This window comes from Panicum virgatum, chromosome 3N (genome assembly GCF_016808335.1).
Source record: "Panicum virgatum strain AP13 chromosome 3N, P.virgatum_v5, whole genome shotgun sequence".
NCBI lineage: Eukaryota > Viridiplantae > Streptophyta > Magnoliopsida > Poales > Poaceae > Panicum > Panicum virgatum.
Window position 1 is genome coordinate 61,035,661 of NC_053147.1, and position 19,721 is coordinate 61,055,381.

The window sequence follows — 19,721 nt, forward strand, 5'->3', positions numbered from 1 at the left end:
ATTTATAGTTAAACTTTACAAGATTTGATTTAAAGAAAATCTATGCATAGCAATATTCTATGATAGAGGTAGTATAGTAGAATTTATATATTCTAACAATGATTTTTGAAGAAGTATCATCCGCAATGATAGCAATAAATTAAACGATAATGCGACACATCATGCATCCGATGCATGTGCGCATCGTCGGACGGCTCTACCGCAGGCCACCTGCCAACATGTCCACGTCTGTTCTTTTTATCAGGCGACGTGGCCTTTTCTCCTATGTGGCCTTTCCTCCACCACATGACTACATCCTTCTCTCCTTCCTTCTTCATAAGTAAACCTATATCGCTGAACCAAAACATGGCCTCCGGAGGCCTAAGCGCTCTCTCGGCCAATCCCCTGCCTGCGTGTGTCCCTTTGGACTGTTGTTTGCTGTTTTCAGTGCTGGCACGTGTTCCTGTGGGGTTTTCTGGAGCTCACATTGCGGCCGCTTTGGTTGGCATAGGGTGCTTTTCATTGGGCCAGTTTCTTTTCATGGGCTGGTTCTTCTGTTCCCATGTGTGATCATCGTTTTGGCCTTTTTGGGTCTCCTACATTTCTGCTGCGCACCGGCCCAATGGAGCTGTGTCCCTCCCACGCCACAGTGTCTCTGTCAGGTTTCTTGGTGGTGTGGCCTTCAGCTTCGGCTGCGCCGCCGCCGCCTGCTCCAGTTCGGCATCTGCAGTTTCTTCCCTTCTTCCGTAAGCTCCGGTCCCTGCTCTTTTTCTGCGTTCTTCTTCGGTGAGCCCTTGGACTCCCCAACTCTTTACCGCTCTTTGGCCTTGCTTTTCCTTTTGGTGCTCTGCTGCTTAGCCTCCTTCCTCGCCTTTCTTGTGGTTCCACATTTTTGTTTTGCTTTAGTTTTCTTTTTTCGGGGTGCTCTTAGTGGCGTTGCAGTGTTCATTTTCTTGACCTGCATTTTTCTTCCTATTATGGATGACAGGCTCATGGCTTTTTCTGCTTTTCCCCCCTAGGATTCACCCACCTCCTTTGTGCTGCGCTCTTGGGGGTTGGGGGCGTCTGGACCTTCCTGTTGCTACTTACTTCTGGTGAGATTACTTAATCCCTTCCTGTTGCCATTTAGTTCAGGTCAGATTAGTTATTGCTAATTCTAGCCTCTATTCATGTTCAATATTTAATCACATTTAGTTGATTTGCCCGCTCTCAGTTACCACTTTTTCTTTAGTTCTTTGATTCTGCTTGATTCGTCCTTTTGCGCATATGATGTCAAACGGATTTTGCTATTTCCATTATTTCTGCTTTACGCGTGCTAATCCTATGCACGGCTTTATACTGTGTTCAGGTGCATTAACTGCATTACAAGCTCCTTGAAATGGCATTTTGTTAATGTTCTCCTCATTTGTAGCCTACAATAGCTGTCAATTTGGTAGGTTGTTTTGCTATGCTCTGCTTTTCCTATCACTAGGTTCTCAGTTTAGTGCCATAGAGGTTTTTGCTACTAACAATGTTCTTGGCCTGCGGTGGTAATTTTTTAGGGGTTCCTATTTTTGTTATTTTGCCTAAGGATTTTGTCTGCCCCTGATGTTCATTTAGCTATGGCCCTAGCTTCCTAAATTTGTTTGTTGTTTATTTCCATTTTTCAGTGCATCTATTTGTTTGCGTGAGTTGCGTAGCTGTCTTGGAGTCTATTTTGATGCCTTCTAAAAGGCAAAAAAAACTCAGTTGGCTCCATGCACTTCATCTTCTACATCAGCTCATTCTTGTTTGGTTGTTCGTCGCGTGCATAATAGTGCTCCAGCAGGTTTTCGTGACCTTAGGGAAGACCAGCCAGCTGCATTTTTTAGTGCAGGTCTGCGGTTCATTAGGGACCATCTTGGTTTAGTGTGATTCATTTTTTGCTCGGTTGCTTCGTGTTCGTTTCTTTGCTCGATGTGTGCTTTTTTTTTTGCTCATCTGTGATTTATCTGTATTTTTCCTTACATGAATGGTTGTTCTTATAAGTGTTCATGCTCTATCAAGTGCAGCCTCCTCAGCTGTTCCTCCATGGGGCATCATCGTCAGTTAGTGACTTCTCTTTAATATGCTATATATTGTTAGCCATATAGAATTTCGCATCTCTACTGAGTCGGTTTGTGGTGATGTATTATTCATATAGGGGACCATTACTGTCCATTGGTGCCACCTGCTGTTTGAAATGAGAATCGTGCTAAAAGAATGAGTTGTAATAGAGTCAAGGCGGCAGCGAGGCAAGGTCTGTGTCTTTCCTCATTGCCTGCCTGCTCTATTTGTTTCTCTGTTTCATGCATGCATTTTTCTGATGGCTATTGGTTGTAGATCGACAATCGACAGTGCAGCAACCGTATGTAGCTATGCACTTTATTCTTATTGATTATTAAATTAAGTCATTATAGATTTTATTACATATCTTTCTTTGCAGACTTTTATCCCATGAACTACAATCCCAATGAGCAAGAATCATGAACAAGCTCTCTTTTTTAAGAATTTTAGGTGCAGCCATGAAATTGGTTTTAGGTATTAGTTTCGCCTTTCATTCTAAAAGTTTGGCCCTTTGGATCAGAGGTTACTTTCATTTCATTTCATTTCCTTTCCTTTCCTCTTCTCATTGCTGCCTGCCCATACAAGTTCTTTGATTTTAGGAAGTGAGGTGGTAATCTTGGTTTTCTTTAATATTCTAAACAACTACAATTATGAGACAATGATATAATTTTTTTATCTCTGTACCAAAGTACCAAAAGTATCAATATTGCCTCGTGCCGTAATATGTTATCTCTTCCACAAATCGAGTACTGATTCACTTTCAGGTATCAGTTTAGAGGAGACTGACCAACTATGAATGGCCTGCTACCGACCAACTATGAATGGCCTGCTGCACAACCTGAAGACCCCCTACTTATGCCGCTATTTGTGCTTTTATTATTTATATTTGTAATTGGTCTATCTTTGTTTTGTCTCTACGATGAATGATCGCATGACTTGCCATCTTTGAGCTTTATGGCTATTGCCAGTTGATACCTACGTGTATTGTATATTGGTTTGGCCTGCCATAAAAAATTTGGCTTTTCATTATTTGAATTGTCTGACTTTGCACACCTGCCCTACGGGCGCGGGGTTAGCGCACCAATATTCCTAGTTCTCCATCCGCAGCCATCTCCGTCCCGCTCGTCCTCCTCCCTACACTGCCTAAGGACGCCCAGTCGGCGATGTGGCGACCCCCGCAGGTGGGGCAATCAGCAAGCCCTGCGCCAGCGCTGCGCGCGGAGGCGGCCGGAGGAGCTCTGGGGCGGCAGCGCACGAGGCCGGCAGTGAGCCCCGTGCGGCCGGCGGTGAGCTCGGGGCCGGCGTGCGCGGAGGACAGGCCGTCGCAGCTGTGCTCTGCGGCCCGTCACCGTCGTGCCTTTTCCTCCTCTCCTGAAGCCCGTCGACTATTCGAGGGGAGTCTTGATCTTTCATTTGTTTTAAGCGTGGGATGTTGCACAACTAATTTTGAGATGCTGCAATATTTGAGTCTTGATGTTTCATTTTGTTGATCGATGATGTTGCATGCAACATTGACGGTGTTGCAATAGTTTACTCTTGATGTTTCATTTGTTGATCGGTGATGTTGCATGTAATATTGGCTTTTGTTGGGGTGGGAATTTTCCTCGTTCGATGCAGGGTCCGATGCTAACGCCAGGATCGAACGTTGCGCAAGCAGTACCCTAAATTAAGGCCCCATTTGGTTTTTATAAGTCAGGTGGCTTATTAAGTCAAGTGACTAAAAAACAAGTGACTTATAAGTTGGTGCTGTTTGATTGTAGATGACTTATAAGTTAGGGCTGTTGTGAAAAAGGTGTGGTCCCATATGAAAAAGGAGGAAAAAGAGGTAACTTATAAGTTTTAAGTTGGGGTGTACCAACTTATGACTTATAAGTTGGTGACTTATAAATTGGGGCTGTTTGACAAAATAATTTTTTTTTACTTTTTGACTTATGAGTATGTGACTTATTTGGAACAAACAGGGACTAAATATAACATCGGTGGTTGTGAAGGTGCAAGCACGCGGGCCAGCAGCACGAAGGCAAGGCCATGGAGCCGGGAGAAGCGATGCGACACTGGAGGAAAGAGGATCTCAGGGTATGTACAAACGGGTCGCTGGGTTAGGCCTGGGTCTGGGTGGCCGAGACTTGGGTAGAATAGCAAATGAATTCGGTAATTACAAATGGTATATTTTACGGCTAAATATATGCTATCTTTACAAATGATCACAAAAGGCCAAAATCATTTTCGCTTTTGTTTTGGGTTTTAATTTTTGTCGTCTTCATTTTGGTTTCATCGATAGCTGATATCGCTTTCGTTTAGGCCCCGATCTTTCTCTCTCTCCTCTGCCTAACTGCCTCCATGAAATCGTCAACGCTGACTCTTTCTCGGTCCTCAAATAGGCAAAACCAAGCAGCAGCCACGCACATCATGATGTCACCATCATGGCATCGCGTATGGCATGCTGGGAGCCACCGTCCTGGGCAGGCGCTAACCACCAAATGCAGAGCGAGCGCTGATGGTCGTGGGCATAGTGCTCCTCTGTCACCGCCACAGGGGTTTTCAATTTCGTTTTTGTAAAAATTTCGGCCACCACCGAAATTACCGAAATTCGCGAAATTTCGCCACTACTGGATGGTGAGGAGAACAGCGACGGGAGAGGCACGCTGTCCAGAGCCGCATTCCTTCGTGTGCTCCTCGCCGCTTCTTCGGCGTGTGATCGTCGGCGGTGGCTGCCGATTCCACCTCGGCTAACGGCTACATGGGCGCAAACGCCGCACCTTGCTCCAGCGCGGGCACCATCGCGGACGATGATACGTAGCAATCTCCACCTTATTGATAATGTCCCTCCTCAAGAGTCGAAACCAGGGACCCTACCGTAGTGTTCGAGGTCGGCACGATCGGCGACAGCGGCAAGCGTGTGCGTGTGCACAGCCTGGCGGCTGGCGCTCTGCTGGCCTGCGGCGACTTGGCGCGGCGCAGCGTCGGGCCCTCCCCTGTGCATGTCCACGAAGAATGTTGCCGTGTGGCTCGAGGCGTGCAAGCTCCGATCTGCTTGACTGCTATAGTCCGCAGGCCTCCTCCCTTCTTCGGCGAGTTCGACCGCGACCACCACGCCTTCACGTCCGACGACACCATCACGCTCCGAGCCGCGTTGTAGCGAACCTTATTAGACTTTGTATCAAGAGATGTAACGCGCACGTGAAGAATTGGATGAGCGGGATTGAGGGCTTATGGAAGGGTGATAATAGGGACGAAGTGATGCGGAAGAAGGAAAGGAATCTAAGTCGCTGGACGGGTTCGAAACGGATCAAGTCGTTGGACATCTAAATTAGGCTCACTTGTTACAAAACGACCTAATAAAAAATTTAGATGAAAATCTTACTCGCTTTAGAAATAGGTATAGATGAGAATGAAACTTTTATATAAAAAAAATAGCCACGACATGAAGCATGTTTAGACACACGGATCGTCGTACGTCCATGTCGGACCGGACGTATAGCAGGGTACTGCTAGTTCTCACATACTCCCCAAGCCTATCTCTCCCGAGCTGCCTTGTCCGGTGGCAATTTCCTTGCTAGTAACAAGCCTTCGTTTAATATAATAAGATTCTTCTCTAGCAATATACCGAATAAATTATTACACAAAGTCAAATCAAAATTATACTTTACTTTCTCTAACTGATGCTTATGTGGAAAAGATTTTAAGACCAAACAAACGAACGGTTCAGATTTCTCATCGGTCCATTCGGCTATACCTTTCTTTATGCTTCTCTATCCGATACTTTAGAGTTTATCACTATATCATCATCGGATACATAATACAAGGTCAGAACCTAGAGATCGGTTGGATGAGATTGCCCATGAGGTCCGTGCTGTTAGTTGTACAACGCAGAACGCTGGATTAAAGAACAAATGTGGCGCGTAAGTTAGATAAGATGCTCAGGATGTAGATGTCTAGATGATGTTGTAATAAGCTAAGTGGGCACATTGTATTATATATGTGTGTGGTGCCAGGCTGCCAGATTGTGTTTCAAACGTCATGCATGTCATTACTGTAAATGCATGGCTGAATTATTTCGATTTTCAATTGCTGGACTGAGAGCAGCATGCGTTTCATAGGATTTCTTTCAGCTACAACTTATCTCCTGCGAAGTCAACAGTATAGTACAACTTAATCTACTTGCAATGCCACAGCATGGCGTGCCGAATCAGGAAGGGTGTCTTCACAGCTCAATCTTGCTGGCCAGGTACCAGGAATGCATGGCCAGGCTGCCGAAGGACATGATGTTGGCCAGCGACGAGAGCCCGTGGATCATCCCAAACTTCTTGTTCATCGCGGCGAGGGTAGGGTTGGATTTCGCCACCTGCTGGTTCTTGGACCACCCGACCTCCTCGCCGATGCTCAGGTCCCGCTCGATCTTGTGCCTCTTCTTCATCATCTGCAATGAGCAATCCACCATGTCAAATAGGCGCGCAACAGAAGATGTAGGTGAAGAAAAGGGTATGTTGTAATTAATCTGAAACTTGTTCCTGATTTTGTCCCGCACTTAGCTTGGTAGTGCAAAACCAGAGGCATTGTTCAATCAACATCCGCTATAAACAGACATACATTGCATAAAAAAAGCCTTTAGGATATGTTCGAAAGTGAATGGGTTTGGGCACATATTGATTATTAAAAACATAGAATAAAAAAATTGTCTGGTACAGGGCACCCTGAGCTTCCCAACTATATTTGCCCAATTACTTGCATCCTCCTTAAAATAACCATCATCCCAATCATGGGGTGAATATTTGGGGAAACCTTTCCCCAAAGACATATTACCATACCACCATGGAAGAAAGAAACATGGATGGATTTGGCACATAAAACATAGGATAAGAAGAAATTCATCTGGTACAAACCCATCTAGAAAGATTAATTGTATGCTCCCTCACTAGGACCAACCATATGTATCAGGAAAATAGATGTTGCTGAATGAACTGAAAATGAATTAATCGTATGCTCCCTCACTAGGAAATGTTAGATTAGCCACAGGGAAATCTTTCCAGAAGGCACAAACTATACTGCCCATGAGGAAAGAAATATGAACAAGTTTAGCCAAACATTCATTGTAAGAAAGCGTGTAAATATCACAAAACTATAATTATTCTGAGCAAAATGTCATAAAAGCACACCTTTTGTTATCTTTCACGAAGCCACACTTCTTTTGGGTTAGGTGTTGTTGAATCCACAATCTCTTTTGTATTAATTTTCCAGAACTACACTTTCTTTGCAACAAATTTTAATAAAACTACACTTTGAGCACCATGCTCCACATGACATACACTGTCCATAATATGCCATGTGAGTCCGGGCTGTTGAACCTAAAGAACACAGAATAAAAGAAGTTTCCCTGGAACCCTGTGCCTGCAAACTACACATTCGCAAAACAGGATTCAAACACCCCAATCAATTGCAAGAAATGATGAGTAAGGCATTCCACTGTCAATCTCAGTCATAGACCATTAGCTTGAATTCCAGCTTCAATAACGAAGTATTCAGTAAAAAGAATTTTTTGCATTGCCGCATTACAGAGTACCAATTAATGCTTTGAATAGTGGTGATGAAACTTGACATGGAACCATCTGTGCAATCATAAGTTGACAATACAGAACCACAACCATCACTTTAGCATATCATTAAAGCTATTCAACAACTGTTATGGTTGTTGGACCGAGGGATTGGGGAGGAAGAGGGGCCGCCGCTGTGCTACAGTACCCGCGAGTACTGTTCATCCAGATGCGAATGGCGGCGGCTAGGGTTGGGGGCGCTGGGAACGCCTGCCGCGGGGCTTTGCCCACGGCCGGCAAGAGGGAAGGGAGTTCCTTCTAATCTCTTGCTTGATTAGATTGATACATCTCCTCTCCTTATATAGAGAGGTTTACTTGACTCCTAAGCAAACAACTAATTAATCCTAATGGGCTAAGGCCTTTGACTCCTCTAACACTACACCCCACCTGGACATGCAGCTCGTCCTCGAGCTGCAACCTAATGATGACGCTTCGACTCGATATAAACCTAACACCTAAAAACAAGCCTTTTACATCTCGGCTTATTTTATTATTCTTAACCTGAAATAGACTGGGACTCTTTATTTTTGTGGCCTCCTGAACAGAAGGTGGACACCATCTACGAAGCGGACATGTACGTCTACAGCCACCTGGATCCTAGGGAGACCATCGGAACGAGAGGGGAGGACAGGTATGGCCACCGGAAATTATTCGCAACAGCGACCAGCGGAGACGTCCTCGTGGCGGCCGGTGACGGAACGTGATGGCGCTAGGCAATGTGCCTCCGCCGATGACAAGGAGGAAAGCGCCTCCCCTATCGCTGCTGTAGAATTGGAGTTCGCTATCATGCGCGCGCTTGAAGACAACGGCGAGTTGGCGCAAGCGCTGGTGGCCGTCCGATGGGGCGAGGTTGCGCCCCCATTTGCCGAGGTCGATCGCATTCAAAGCCGCCTCGTGCATCTCCAAGCGCATCTTCTGCAGCCGGCGCCGCGCTAGGAGGCCGCGTGCTGCAGCCTGCAGCCGCACCGCCGCCGATGCCTGGATGCCATCCACGCCCCCGAAGAAAGCGCGTGTGCCGTGCTGTTGCGGCGGCGCGGGGCTGGTTTCAGTGAACGGCGGGATTGGCGCAGGAGGGAAGGACAACGGCACCGGACTGCTGCTCTCCGCGGCAGTCAGGAGCCCGCAGGCTGGTTGCGGGACCTGTGGCGCGAAGAAATCCTCTGGGATAACCGGATCTAACGGCAGAGGCGGCTGCGCTGAGGGTGATGGCGTGCCTTTGACCGCCGCCAGCCGCGTCAACTGGTGTGAGGTCGCCGCGATGAAGGAAGGCGGCAGGCACTCAACCGGCTAGGGCTGCCGTCAGCGGCCACCCGGGTGTGGATGGCGGGCACACGGACGGCGACGGCGGCGACCACACGGGTGTCGAGGGCGGCAACTAGACGGGCGGCGACGGCGGCGACCATACGGGCTTCGAGGGCGGCCACGCGACTGGGGCCAGGGCCGCCATCCGTGCGGAGAAGTCGTCCACCTGGCGCTGCAAGCCGTAGATTGCCGCCGCCAACACTGCCAATGCGTCCGTGGGCGGCGCAGACTGCTGCGCAGGCAGCGGCGGCGTGGTGACCGTGTCGGTGTTGAAAATTGGCAGCGCGGCGGGTGAACACGGGCCAGCCATGGCCGCCGTGGTGGGGAACATGGACGGCGCAGCAGAATGGCAGATCGGGGCCTGATCTCTGATACCAGATGTTATGGTTTTTGTTGGACCGAGGGATTGGGGAGGAAGAGAGGGGCTGCTGTGCTACAGTACCGCGAGTACTGTTCATCCAGATGCGAATGGCGGCGGCTAGGGTTGGGGCGCTGGGAACGCCGGCCGCGGGGCTTTGCCCACGGCCGGCAAGAGGGAACGGAGTTCCTTCTAATCTCTTGCTTGATTAGATTGATACATCTCCTCTCCTTATATAGAGAGGTTTACTTGACCCCTAAGCAAACGACTAATTAACCCTAATGGGCTAAGGCCCAATAGGCCCTTGACTCCTCTAACAACAACATTATGGGTACAATCATTTGAGAACAGTGGTTTACTATAGCAACAACCACCATGTCAACAAATTCATATTTGCATCAAAGAAAATATGCTTTAGAGAACCAACCAACACAAAATTATTCCATATATTTTGCATGAAAAAAGTTTTGACTATAACTCCTGTTTAGTTTAAGAAAACTACGAAAAACAGAAAAAATAATCTGAAGTTCAATTTGCTCATTGGACGTTACACCATATGGCTGCAAACTAAACCAAGATTCTGAAAGTTGGCTTTATAGTAGAGTAACATGAAACAGTAACCTTTTAAGACTCGGGAAGTCCAGAAACAAAGAGAACCCTATGCCTGGTATTGCTACCTTCCAGCAACTAGTTTGCTAGTATTAGCTTAAATAAAAGCTATCAGATTAATGTGAGTATGAGAACTACACAAAATTATTATTAGTTCATTGACTACATATAGATTTGCATTAAATTTTCAATTATAAAACAACACCAGTTATTTCTACCATCTTATAAACTGTATAACAGATAAAGTACTACTCAATTTCCTTTGAGTTAAGATGATTGGTGATGAATAACTTATTACTAATTTGTGTACACTCCTGCAATTGGGAAAACCCAGCAATCACAAATCCTAAATTCTTGTAGCATCTGTTCTCTTTGTACCATGCTAACTTGTACCAAGTAAATAGCATCCACTTGGTGTGTTGTGTGAGATGTTGTGATGTTGAGTTCTGTCATTTAATGTTTGGCTTAGACTCTAGAATAAATCATGAACTAAACTTATTAGTTACATGAAGAACCTAAAATGGTAAATTGGCAATCTTCATCGTAATATCATAATAAACAATTGAATTTAAAACATGTTTCTCCTATTTCGACACACATAGCCTAGGCTTCTCAGAATAGTGACAAAATTTGAATGCCACGCCATATATGGACTTATAACTGCATGGTGTAGAACCACCACTGAACACTTGACATTAAATGATGAAAACTATTGAAACCACAACAATTGCGAAAGCATTTTAACTACTGTGTATCAGAGTAACAACTAACAATTACCATATTATACAAGGCATATTTGTCAAAAGATTTAGTTTTTTAGACTGCACATGATACCATATGATTAGACAAGATACATTTGGGTGAAAAAAAAAAGATTTCGGCTGCATTAACGAGCACTAGATTACAATTCCCATTATACTGAAGAGGTTATGCTCAAATAAATGCAATAACATAAAGGCTGCTCTGTTCATTAGGCTTTAGGCATCACTTAACATGTCTGTCCATCAAACCAAAACTAACCAGAATAGCTTTCTAGTAGCACAGCACAAGTCAGCTACCGATGAGCAACAGATTCACTAAGTAATGCACACTTCTGCGGTCAAATGAACTCTACAAACCATACTTCCACTATCACCATCACAAATCCTAGATTCTCATAGCATTCGTTCTTCTAAAGTAATGAAACAAGTGCCTTTTTAATTCGTTCTCTTAAAAGAAAAGGAGAAGAGGAAAGCGCTCACCTCGATGGTCATTGGGGTGAACACGAGCAAGTTGGAGAGGTTGCAGCCGAGCGCGGAAAGGAGGAATCCAAGCTGGTAGCGCTCCACTGTGGATGCCGTCTTCCACGGGTGGAGGTACGCGAAGGCGGCGACGGAGATGGCGGCGCAGGCGGAGATGAGCGTGAAGTATGCCGGGAACATCTTGCTCTGCAGGTTACCGAAAATGTGCCTCGGCAGGTTCCTACAAAGACCAAAGATTCAACAACACCACAACACACAACACGGCTCCAGCTCAATCAATAGATCGATTCTTGAATATCTTCCCCCTCACGATTACCAGTTCCTAAACTTGGGGGCAAGAAGAGGAAGGAGGAAGAAAGGTGGGATTTTTTGCCTTTTACGGACGGGAGCTTACTTGAACATGATGATGCCTCCGATGAAGGTGGCCCAGAGGGCGGCGCCCCATGAGGTGGCGAAGGAGAGGAGGTGGGCCAGCTTGGCGGCGGTGAGGGCCCCGGTGCCGGAGGGGGAGCCGAGAATGGCCTCGGGGACGAAAAGGACACCCGCGGCGAAGAAGCACACCGCCGCCAGGAACCGCGTCGCCCACCCCATCGCCTCGACGCCGGTCGCCGCTGTAGGGAGAGGGAGAGGGAGAGGAGGGAGGCGGCGAGGGAGGATTTGGGAGTGGGTAGTTGGGGGAATTGCGCAGCAGAGGAGATTGAAGGAAAATCTATCGAAGTTGGGAGAGGAAGGGGGTTGGTATGGTAGGTAGATGGACTCAATGGTACTCGCACCTGTAAATAAAACAGTAAAATTGTACAAAGATTATTGATTTTTTCAGTCTTTTCGATACAAATTTTGACCATATTTATTTAATTGAAATAATACCAGAAAATATGTTATGGGATTGCAAAATTCCTTCTCAATAAGATTTTTTTATATTGAGTATTTCTCAAGCTATGGATGGTTAATGTTTGAAAGACTGATCGGATAAGGCGGTTATGATCAAAGCGTTGAAGTATTTCTAACTTAGAGATACTTCAGAAATAATAGTGTTTCTAATAACTTAGAGATACTTCAAAAAATAATAAATAAATTGTATAAAGGAGTGTCCATCGGTAGTCTAACCCAGCTCACGATGCTTATTTTTCTTCCACCACCCAAGATCGCTTTACGGAAAATAAAAATAATTTGAACCCTTGTTGCATTGACAGCCCACATGTGTAGCCTTGACGTGGTAATCATACCTCACGAGTGACATTTGCACTCAAAAGGGTTATTATACACAATTTGTTAACCTTTATAAAAAAATAGAATTTATATTAATGTGTTATCAACAAGTAGTAAGATAATCATCCAAATTGCGCATGCTGGAGATAAGTATCAATGAACTTCACACAGTATGCTGGTCTACAATTTATATTAACTGCATGGTCCTTTGAAATAATCAATTCATATAAACACTGGTCCGCTCCCATGTCTTACTATTTGACCCATGTAGCTTCCAATTCACTTCTCCATGTACGTGGTCTGCATATTGTGCTTTGCCCGGTTGCTCCGCGGCTTGCTTAATGCAATGACCATGTGAATATGACTCTTTATTATTTTTGTTCCACTTATCAGTTGATTTCAAAGATTGCACATGTATCTTTCATTTTCGTTTATTTGTCAATAAGTAATTTATTAATGAAATTTAAAAAAGTTTTGAATAAATATTTCAACATAAAAATAACAAATAAGTAGACTAATATTTAAAAATAATTTCATTGATAAATAAAAAAACTAAATTATTTGAAATTAATATGACTAGCCAATTTAAATTAATTTAAACTTAATCTTCACATAACATTAGTGATGTTAAAATGAATAATGTGATTAGTGATTTGTTGTATTCGTTATACAGATAAATTTGTTCACCAATACAGATGGTATTGGATATACTATATTTTTTTCAAATATGAATTTAGACTCATAGGTGGAGGGAAATGATTGCACGACTCCTCTCAACATCAACATCATGCTCGCGAATACTGATGAACGAAGCTCCAACCCGCCCGATCCAGCATGGCCACAATCCACTCTCACCATTGTTATTTATCATTGCTATTTGTTGACGCGAGATGATCACACACCAAGTCCAGGAGCCCCGTACGCCAAGCCCGGACTGCACTAGATTTGAACCAAGACGTGCCAGTCAATTTGACCTGTAAATTGACAAGGAAACAGCAAACCGTCAAATTCAAGAGTGTATTGGCTGGATTTCCGAATCACTCTTATGTGGGGTATCGGCAAGGCTCTGTTGATACAGAAGACGACAAAAGATCGGGTATGATAAGCGTGTAATAAAAGCGATCTACAAGGGATCGGCAATGAGTTGCCGATGCCGATAGACAACTAGACGGCTAGATCTAAAGCCGACACGTGCCAGGTAACAGTGTACAAACCCACGAATGTATGGATCTGGACAAAAGTAAACTTATGATCAAATCTAATCGGCTTTACGAGATTTATCGTGATAAACAAGGAGCTTACAGCCGATTAAACAGATCACTAAGCCAGGTAGTTTGTGAATGAATCTAAACGAGAAAACAGCGATGCGCCCAAGATCAAGACTTAGTTAAATTCGGTAAATTTTGAATAGATCTGAACGAAGCCACAGCGATGCGGCTGGAAGCTAAAGCTCAGATTTGCTCGGTAAACGAAAACTTACCAGCAAAACAAGTCGCTCGAATGTGAGGCGTCCTTGGTCAACTTGAAAGAACTCGCGGAAAAGAAAAGATGGCGAAGTCGCCGACGAGAAAGTAAATTGCAAGTAGTAGAATTTGTTTGTTTGGATGTGTATCAATCTTTACAATAGCCGGGGGTTCATATTTATACCCCACGCTAACACAATACTAGCCGATCACGGCAAAGCACGATTCTATCTTAAGAAATAAAAATTATTCTAAAAATAAGATAACTCTTGCCAAACCGAAACCAAAATATCTGGTCAACCTCCTCCTCTTCAGTCAGCAAGATCTTTGACCGTAGCACACGATCATCTCCCCAAATTTACCGATCGTACGACGCATAACCTTTTCTCCTTTGCAACACTCGTCCTTGACACGTGCCAAAATCTGGTGTCAGCACTATTAACCCCTTACAAAAGCTCCTCAACCTGGCAACAAAAAGGAGGATTTTCAGCAAAATTATGGGTCGAGCATTAGAAATCCGAGTCTCCCTGTATGCGGATGATGCTGCTCTTTTCCTTGTGCCGGCAAAAAAAAAGGAAGTATTCGCCCTTTAGAGCTGATGGCATTATTTGGCGAGGCAACTAGACTAAAGTCAAATTTTCTGAAATCTACAGTGGTGCTCATCCATTGCAATGGAAATTTAAGACAAGTGCTAATAGACTTGCCTGCAAAGAGCACTCACTTTCCAATCAAGTATTTAGGCCTCCCTCTGACCATTGTTCGCTTGCAAAGAGTTGACTTCCAGCCCCTAGCTGACAAAATGGTGGCAAAGCTTAATAGTTGGAGTGGCAGAAACTTGAACTACGCTGGAAGGTTAACTCTGGTCAAATTGGTTCTCACTTCACAGGTTGTTTATCTCCTGATGGCAGTGCAAGCACCAAAGGCTGTTTTAAAAGATATTGATGCAAGGCGTAAGCAGTTCTTATGGGCTGGCACAGACAGAATTACAGGGGCCAAGTGCAAGGTAAATTGGATAAAGACTGCACGAACGAAGAAAAATGGAGGACTAGGTATCCTGCACCTCGGCAAATTTGTGAGAGCTCTCCATCTTCGACGGCTTTGCCATGAGTGGAATCTAGAGGGCAAATCTTGGGTCTGTGATGAGCTTTCCAGTAACAAAACAAACAAACACCTGCTCGCAGCAGCAACAACCATCAAATTTGGGAATAGGAGGAAAATATCATTTTGGAACAGTGCTTCGGCGCAGGGCCTGCGACCAAGGGATTTGGCACCATCGGTTTACATTATCTCGAAGAAGAACAACAGAACGCTACAAGAGGCATTGGTTGCAAATACTAGGATAAAAGATTTGGATCTGCTACACCCCTCCTTCTCCAAGCAGCTCTTTTACAGAATTTTTGCAGCTTTGGAAAGTAGTCCAACAGGTGAATCTCAAACACACAGCCAAGTTGAAATTTGCTGAAAATTCACTGAGTCGGGCCAATTCTCAACAAGCTCCGCCTATCATGCACAGTTCTTAGGGGCAATCAGCACCAACTTCAATCATATCATTTGGTCGACCTGGGCACCTCCAAAATGCAAATTCTTTAGCTAGTTGGCGATTCAATATAGAATTTGGAAGGCAGGCTGCATGCAAGAGAATGGCCGCATAACTCAACTTGCCCTCTTTGCCACAGGTGTTTGGAGACAGGACACCACCTTTTTGCTAAGTGCAGATACACCAATACCATTTGGGCGGATATATCCCCCGATGAACTGGAAGCGCACAAGCTCGGTCCAAGAGTGGTGGACAGAGATAGTTGGGACAAGAGGAGTTTCGCGTAAGGGTTTAAAATCTCTTGTCATTCTAGTTTGCTGGGAGGTTTGGAATGAGCGAAACGCATGCATTTTCAACTGTATAGACGCGCCTTCATTTGTGGTGACCGCGAAGATCAAGGGAGAGGCTTCGGCTTGGACTTTGGCTGGGGCAAAGCATTTGGCATGCCTAATTGAGAGAGCTTGAGATTTTTTGGAGAGCGTGAGTATTAGCTCTCTTGTAAGAGCATCTCTAAGAGCTCTTGTATCTTGGGTGAGTTGGCTAAAAAAAATAGAGACAAAATACCCCATCCAATAGAAATTCTATCTTCCTCATCTTCTATCCTGATTTTGTATCCCGGGGGCACCGTTGGGCAAAGATGCACAGCGCCGAGCGCTCGGCATCCAGCCCTCCCGCGCCATTCTCGCACGGATTTCGCCGCTCCCGCGCGCGCTGCCCTTGTTCCCGCGCGGATTTGCCCACCCCTGCGCCTGCTGCCCTCTTCCTTGTGCACGCCATCCGAGCCCTGCTGTGCTCCCTGCCCTCTGCCGCCGGCGCCTTTCCAACCCTTGCGTCGGCCCCTGCCTTGACCAAATCGACGCCGCCTTGTCCCCAAGTCTGGGAGCTGCTGTCATCCAACTTTAGGTGCAGCTAGCTTCCACGTCCACATGGTGCTGAGCATCGACGTCCGCCCAGGCACCGTTGTCAATGGTTTTGGCCTCCACGTTCACACGGTGCAACTTTAGGGGCAGCTAGCGGCACTCACGTCCAGGGGCAGCGCGAGTCAAGGGGCGGCGGCGCTCATGTCCAGCGCATCGCGAACAGATCGATCGCGGTGGAATTGGAACCAAATTGGATGACGTGGACCCAGTTTTGAATATAGCTATCCCACTTTATCTAGTCTCTTGGACTACCCCATAGAATTATGTGCTTTTCTATATTTAGAAAACAAAATACAAAAGCTCTTGGAGATGCTCTAAAGTCTGTAAAGTTTTTTTTCACCCAGTTTTGTAGCCGTCAGGCTTTACTCTCTTCTTATAGTATATGGAGTACAAGCGCTTACAAGAGGATCCATGGGTAGTACCAGCTGTAGCTTGTCGACAACACGTTTTCTTTAGGACACGTATTAGTGTGCCGATCGATCTTGATGACGTGTGCATCATCACAGGTCCAGCTTGCCGGCGAGGTAGCAGGAGTGCGCGACGAGCCCGGCGGCGGACGCGACGGTGGCCAGCGCCGAGAGCGCGTGTGCCGTCCAGAACCTCCCGTTGAGCGCGGCGAGGGCGGCGCATGCCATCGAAGGAGCCGACGCGCCCGATGCCGAGACGCCTCTCCAATTTGTGCCTCTGCCACATCACCTGCGTATGCATGATATATATACTAGTGTCATGAAGGCATATTCATTCAGCCTGATTAGCTCGGGGATATATTGATCTTATTAGAGCCAATTGTAGGAATATTATTTTTTTTTCATAATTTTTTTGGAAAGTAACATTGTACTTTAAAATTTTAGATATGCTTCAAAATTAGAGTAGTCTATTTTGAATATTAGTGAATTGCAATTTTAAGACTCTAAATGCTACATCATATGTTTTTATTTATATTGGATTCCTCCCCACTCATTATATTCTTATAAAAAACTTATTTTGGAGGTGATTTAACAGTCCTTTTAGCCTTAAAAAGAGAGAGAACAGTCCACGTGTTACTGTTCATGTGAGTTAACTAGCAGAATGGATGGAAGTGTTAAATAGGGAACGAACAGGGAAATTGGAAATTTTCGATGTCCAATAAGTAATTCTCAGCTTTCCCGGTGTTAAATAGGGAATTTTCGCAATAGTTAGTTCATCTAAATCTTCATATTCGACGGAAGATGCCAAATTTAAGGGATTAAAGGTTCATTTATTTGCAGGTATTTATTTCCGGTCTTTATCTAACAACGTGAGACACCAAACTAAATTACTGTTCTGCTCCCACTGATTAATTCAAAATATAGGTTTTGTTTAGGTCATCGTCAATAGGGTGACGTGATGTGTTTGACCAACAGTTTCTATGAAAGCATTATGTTTCCAATAATAACAATAATTAAATATACTGAAAACATTTTTATGATGAGTATAGTAACGTATCTTATATTCTTGACTTATTTTTGTAAAAAAAATTGTATAGATGGTGAAGGTAAACAAAGTTTGATCTCCTAAATGGACCTATATTTTATACCAGATGGAGTAATAGTTCTTGAGTGGATTGTTGCCAGCACAAAATTATTGAAGTCAGTTAACACCTACAGTTATATGCATGTTTAATAAATATGTTTCTCGAAAGTATTTATATGCTTGTGTTAGTAAATATGTTTGTATGTATGTGAGTATTTACATCTATATTATTGTATTTCAGTATTTCCGAACATAACCTGCTCATCATGAAGCAACTGGTGGTTTATTGTCCATCCTAACAATTCTTCCTTCACCAAACTAATGCATCTACATCAATATTCAGCAAAAAAACACCAAATTAAAGGGGCATCTGCATCTAGTGATTTCCTTCATTCATCTTATTATAAGATTGTTCTACTTCCACCGATTCAAAAAAATAGGTTGTTTGGATCATCAACACAGACAGGTGATGTTTGATCAATAATATTTCTTTTATGAAAATATGATATGTTTCCAATAATACTAATAATTAACTATGCCGAAAATACTTTTGATGGTTGGGTATTGTAATCTTTATCTTACAATCTTAATTTATCTTAATTTTTTACATCTTACAATCTTAATTTTTGTTAAAAAAAACATTGTATAGAAACATCCATGGCCTACCTCGATGGTGATGGGGGTGAAGACGAGCAGGTTGGCGAGGTCGAGCCCGGCGGCCGCGGCGAGGAGCACGAGCTGCCGGCGCTCGGCGGGCGAAGCTGCCCGCCACGGGAGGTGGAGCCACGCGAACGCCGCCGCGGAGGCCGCCGTGCACGCCGCCGTCAGCCTGAAGCACGCCGGGAACACCTTCCTGCGCAGGTTGCCCATCATGTGCCTCGGGAGGTTCCTGCTTTCAGTTCGCGGCAGACCAAGCAATCAGCACATGATCGACGATGCTGCCGACCAAGTATTACGAGATACCAGCAGCGTTCTTACAAGAACATGATGATGCCGCCGATGAAGACGCCCCAGACGGTGGTGCCCCACGACGTGGCGAAGCAGAGAAGGTGCGCCAGCTTCACGACCGTCGTCGCCGCCGAGGCGCCCAAGAACCCCACGGGGGCAAATGCAATGCCGGCGGCGGCAACCAGGGCGGCTGCCTGCGCCACTAGAAGAAGCGACATCGTCGGCGACCGTACACTAGCTAAGACAGTAAGACAAAAAGTTGAAACAATTGGGGGGTGTGTGTGTGATACCATAAGCCTTAAAACGAAAACCATCACGTCCAAACACAGTACAGAGATACACTACTACAAAAATGTTGATTTGTCCCGGTTGAGAAACCCCTGTTGTCCCGGTTTCCCAACCGGGAACGCCAGTCCGGGACAAAAGGGGGTGTCATTTTGTCCCGGATCTAGCAACCGGGACAAAAGAGGACATTTTGTCCCGGTTAGTAACACCAACCGGGACAAAAGGTGATGCCAGCGCCCACGTGGCTGGCACACCCTTTTGTCATGTTTTCCTTTTCTCAATTTTTTTTCTATTTCAATTATACTTTTGCATTTCAATTAAACTTATGTATTGGAATTCAGTGTGTATGATCTCCACTAATATATACATATATATAGTTACTTATATAATATTTGTCCTAGATAGTTTTCATATATAAATTAATTCACTTATATATATATGTATACACATATCTATACATGTGAATTCCTTTACATATGAAAATGTCTAGGACCAATATTATATAAATATATATATACACATATATATTATTAGAGTGCTTATATATATAATACATACTCCATCATATTTGCATAGGTATATTCGTTCTTAATTACATAGGTATATTCGTTCTTAATTACATAGTAGAATTCGCCTTTTGGAAATTTAATACATACATACTCATAAATAGAAATTTAATACATAGACACACATATATATATTTACATAGGTATATTCGTTCTTA

General features: G+C 44.5%; 3 protein-coding genes across 11 annotated transcripts; 1 reads left to right on the forward strand and 2 right to left on the reverse strand.

Moving 5' to 3' along the window:
• The first annotated feature begins 372 nt into the window (after window positions 1–372).
• On the forward strand, window positions 373–3,596 carry LOC120666465. 9 transcript variants are annotated; one of them, XR_005671752.1, is made up of 5 exons: window positions 373–725; window positions 968–1,073; window positions 2,010–2,045; window positions 2,141–2,236; window positions 2,808–3,596. XR_005671752.1 is itself a non-coding variant. In XM_039946317.1 (4 exons), the coding sequence occupies exons 1-4, from the start codon at window positions 542–544 to the stop codon at window positions 2,181–2,183; spliced, it is 378 nt and encodes a 125-aa protein (XP_039802251.1). In that variant the 5' UTR covers window positions 373–541; the 3' UTR covers window positions 2,184–2,732. The 9 variants fall into 9 exon arrangements, 2 of the variants coding, with proteins under 2 accessions (XP_039802251.1, XP_039802253.1); XR_005671750.1 differs by having other exon boundaries at window positions 999–1,073; XR_005671751.1 differs by having other exon boundaries at window positions 999–1,073; window positions 2,815–3,596.
• Window positions 3,597–6,047: 2,451 nt separating this feature from the next.
• Window positions 6,048–11,893, reverse strand: LOC120666467 (transmembrane protein 205-like). The gene is made up of 3 exons (XM_039946320.1): window positions 11,539–11,893; window positions 11,145–11,364; window positions 6,048–6,463 (listed from the first exon to the last, which is right to left on the reverse strand). The coding sequence occupies exons 1-3, from the start codon at window positions 11,733–11,735 to the stop codon at window positions 6,248–6,250; spliced, it is 633 nt and encodes a 210-aa protein (XP_039802254.1). The 5' UTR covers window positions 11,736–11,893; the 3' UTR covers window positions 6,048–6,247.
• Window positions 11,894–14,691: 2,798 nt separating this feature from the next.
• Window positions 14,692–19,000, reverse strand: LOC120667969 (transmembrane protein 205-like). Its single transcript, XM_039947938.1, has 4 exons — window positions 18,743–19,000; window positions 18,431–18,653; window positions 16,874–16,969; window positions 14,692–14,739 (listed from the first exon to the last, which is right to left on the reverse strand). Exons 1-4 carry the CDS (start codon window positions 18,928–18,930, stop codon window positions 14,692–14,694), a joined length of 555 nt encoding a protein of 184 aa, XP_039803872.1. The 5' UTR covers window positions 18,931–19,000.
• Between the last annotated feature and the right edge of the window lie 721 nt (window positions 19,001–19,721).

Excerpts from the sequence above, each read along its gene's own strand:
- LOC120666467 (XM_039946320.1), bottom strand. The coding sequence starts at position 11,735 with ATGGGGTGGGCGACGCGGTTCCTGGCGGCGGTGTGCTTCTTCGCCGCG. Across the intron at positions 11,365-11,538 it reads GGAGGCATCATCATGTTCAA|GAACCTGCCGAGGCACATTT; the intron begins GTAAGCTCCCGT and ends TGGTCTTTGTAG. Across the intron at positions 6,464-11,144 it reads TCACCCCAATGACCATCGAG|ATGATGAAGAAGAGGCACAA; the intron begins GTGAGCGCTTTC and ends TGCTCATTGCAG.
- LOC120666465 (XM_039946317.1), top strand. The coding sequence starts at position 542 with ATGTGTGATCATCGTTTTGGCCTTTTTGGGTCTCCTACATTTCTGCTG. Across the intron at positions 1,074-2,009 it reads CCTGTTGCTACTTACTTCTG|CCTCCTCAGCTGTTCCTCCA; the intron begins GTGAGATTACTT and ends TATCAAGTGCAG. Across the intron at positions 2,046-2,140 it reads TCCATGGGGCATCATCGTCA|GGGACCATTACTGTCCATTG; the intron begins GTTAGTGACTTC and ends TTATTCATATAG.
- LOC120667969 (XM_039947938.1), bottom strand. The coding sequence starts at position 18,930 with ATGTCGCTTCTTCTAGTGGCGCAGGCAGCCGCCCTGGTTGCCGCCGCC. Across the intron at positions 18,654-18,742 it reads GGCGGCATCATCATGTTCTT|GAACCTCCCGAGGCACATGA; the intron begins GTAAGAACGCTG and ends AACTGAAAGCAG. Across the intron at positions 14,740-16,873 it reads CTCGCCGCGCTCAACGGGAG|CCTTTGGTGCTTGCACTGCC; the intron begins GTTCTGGACGGC and ends CTTTTAAAACAG.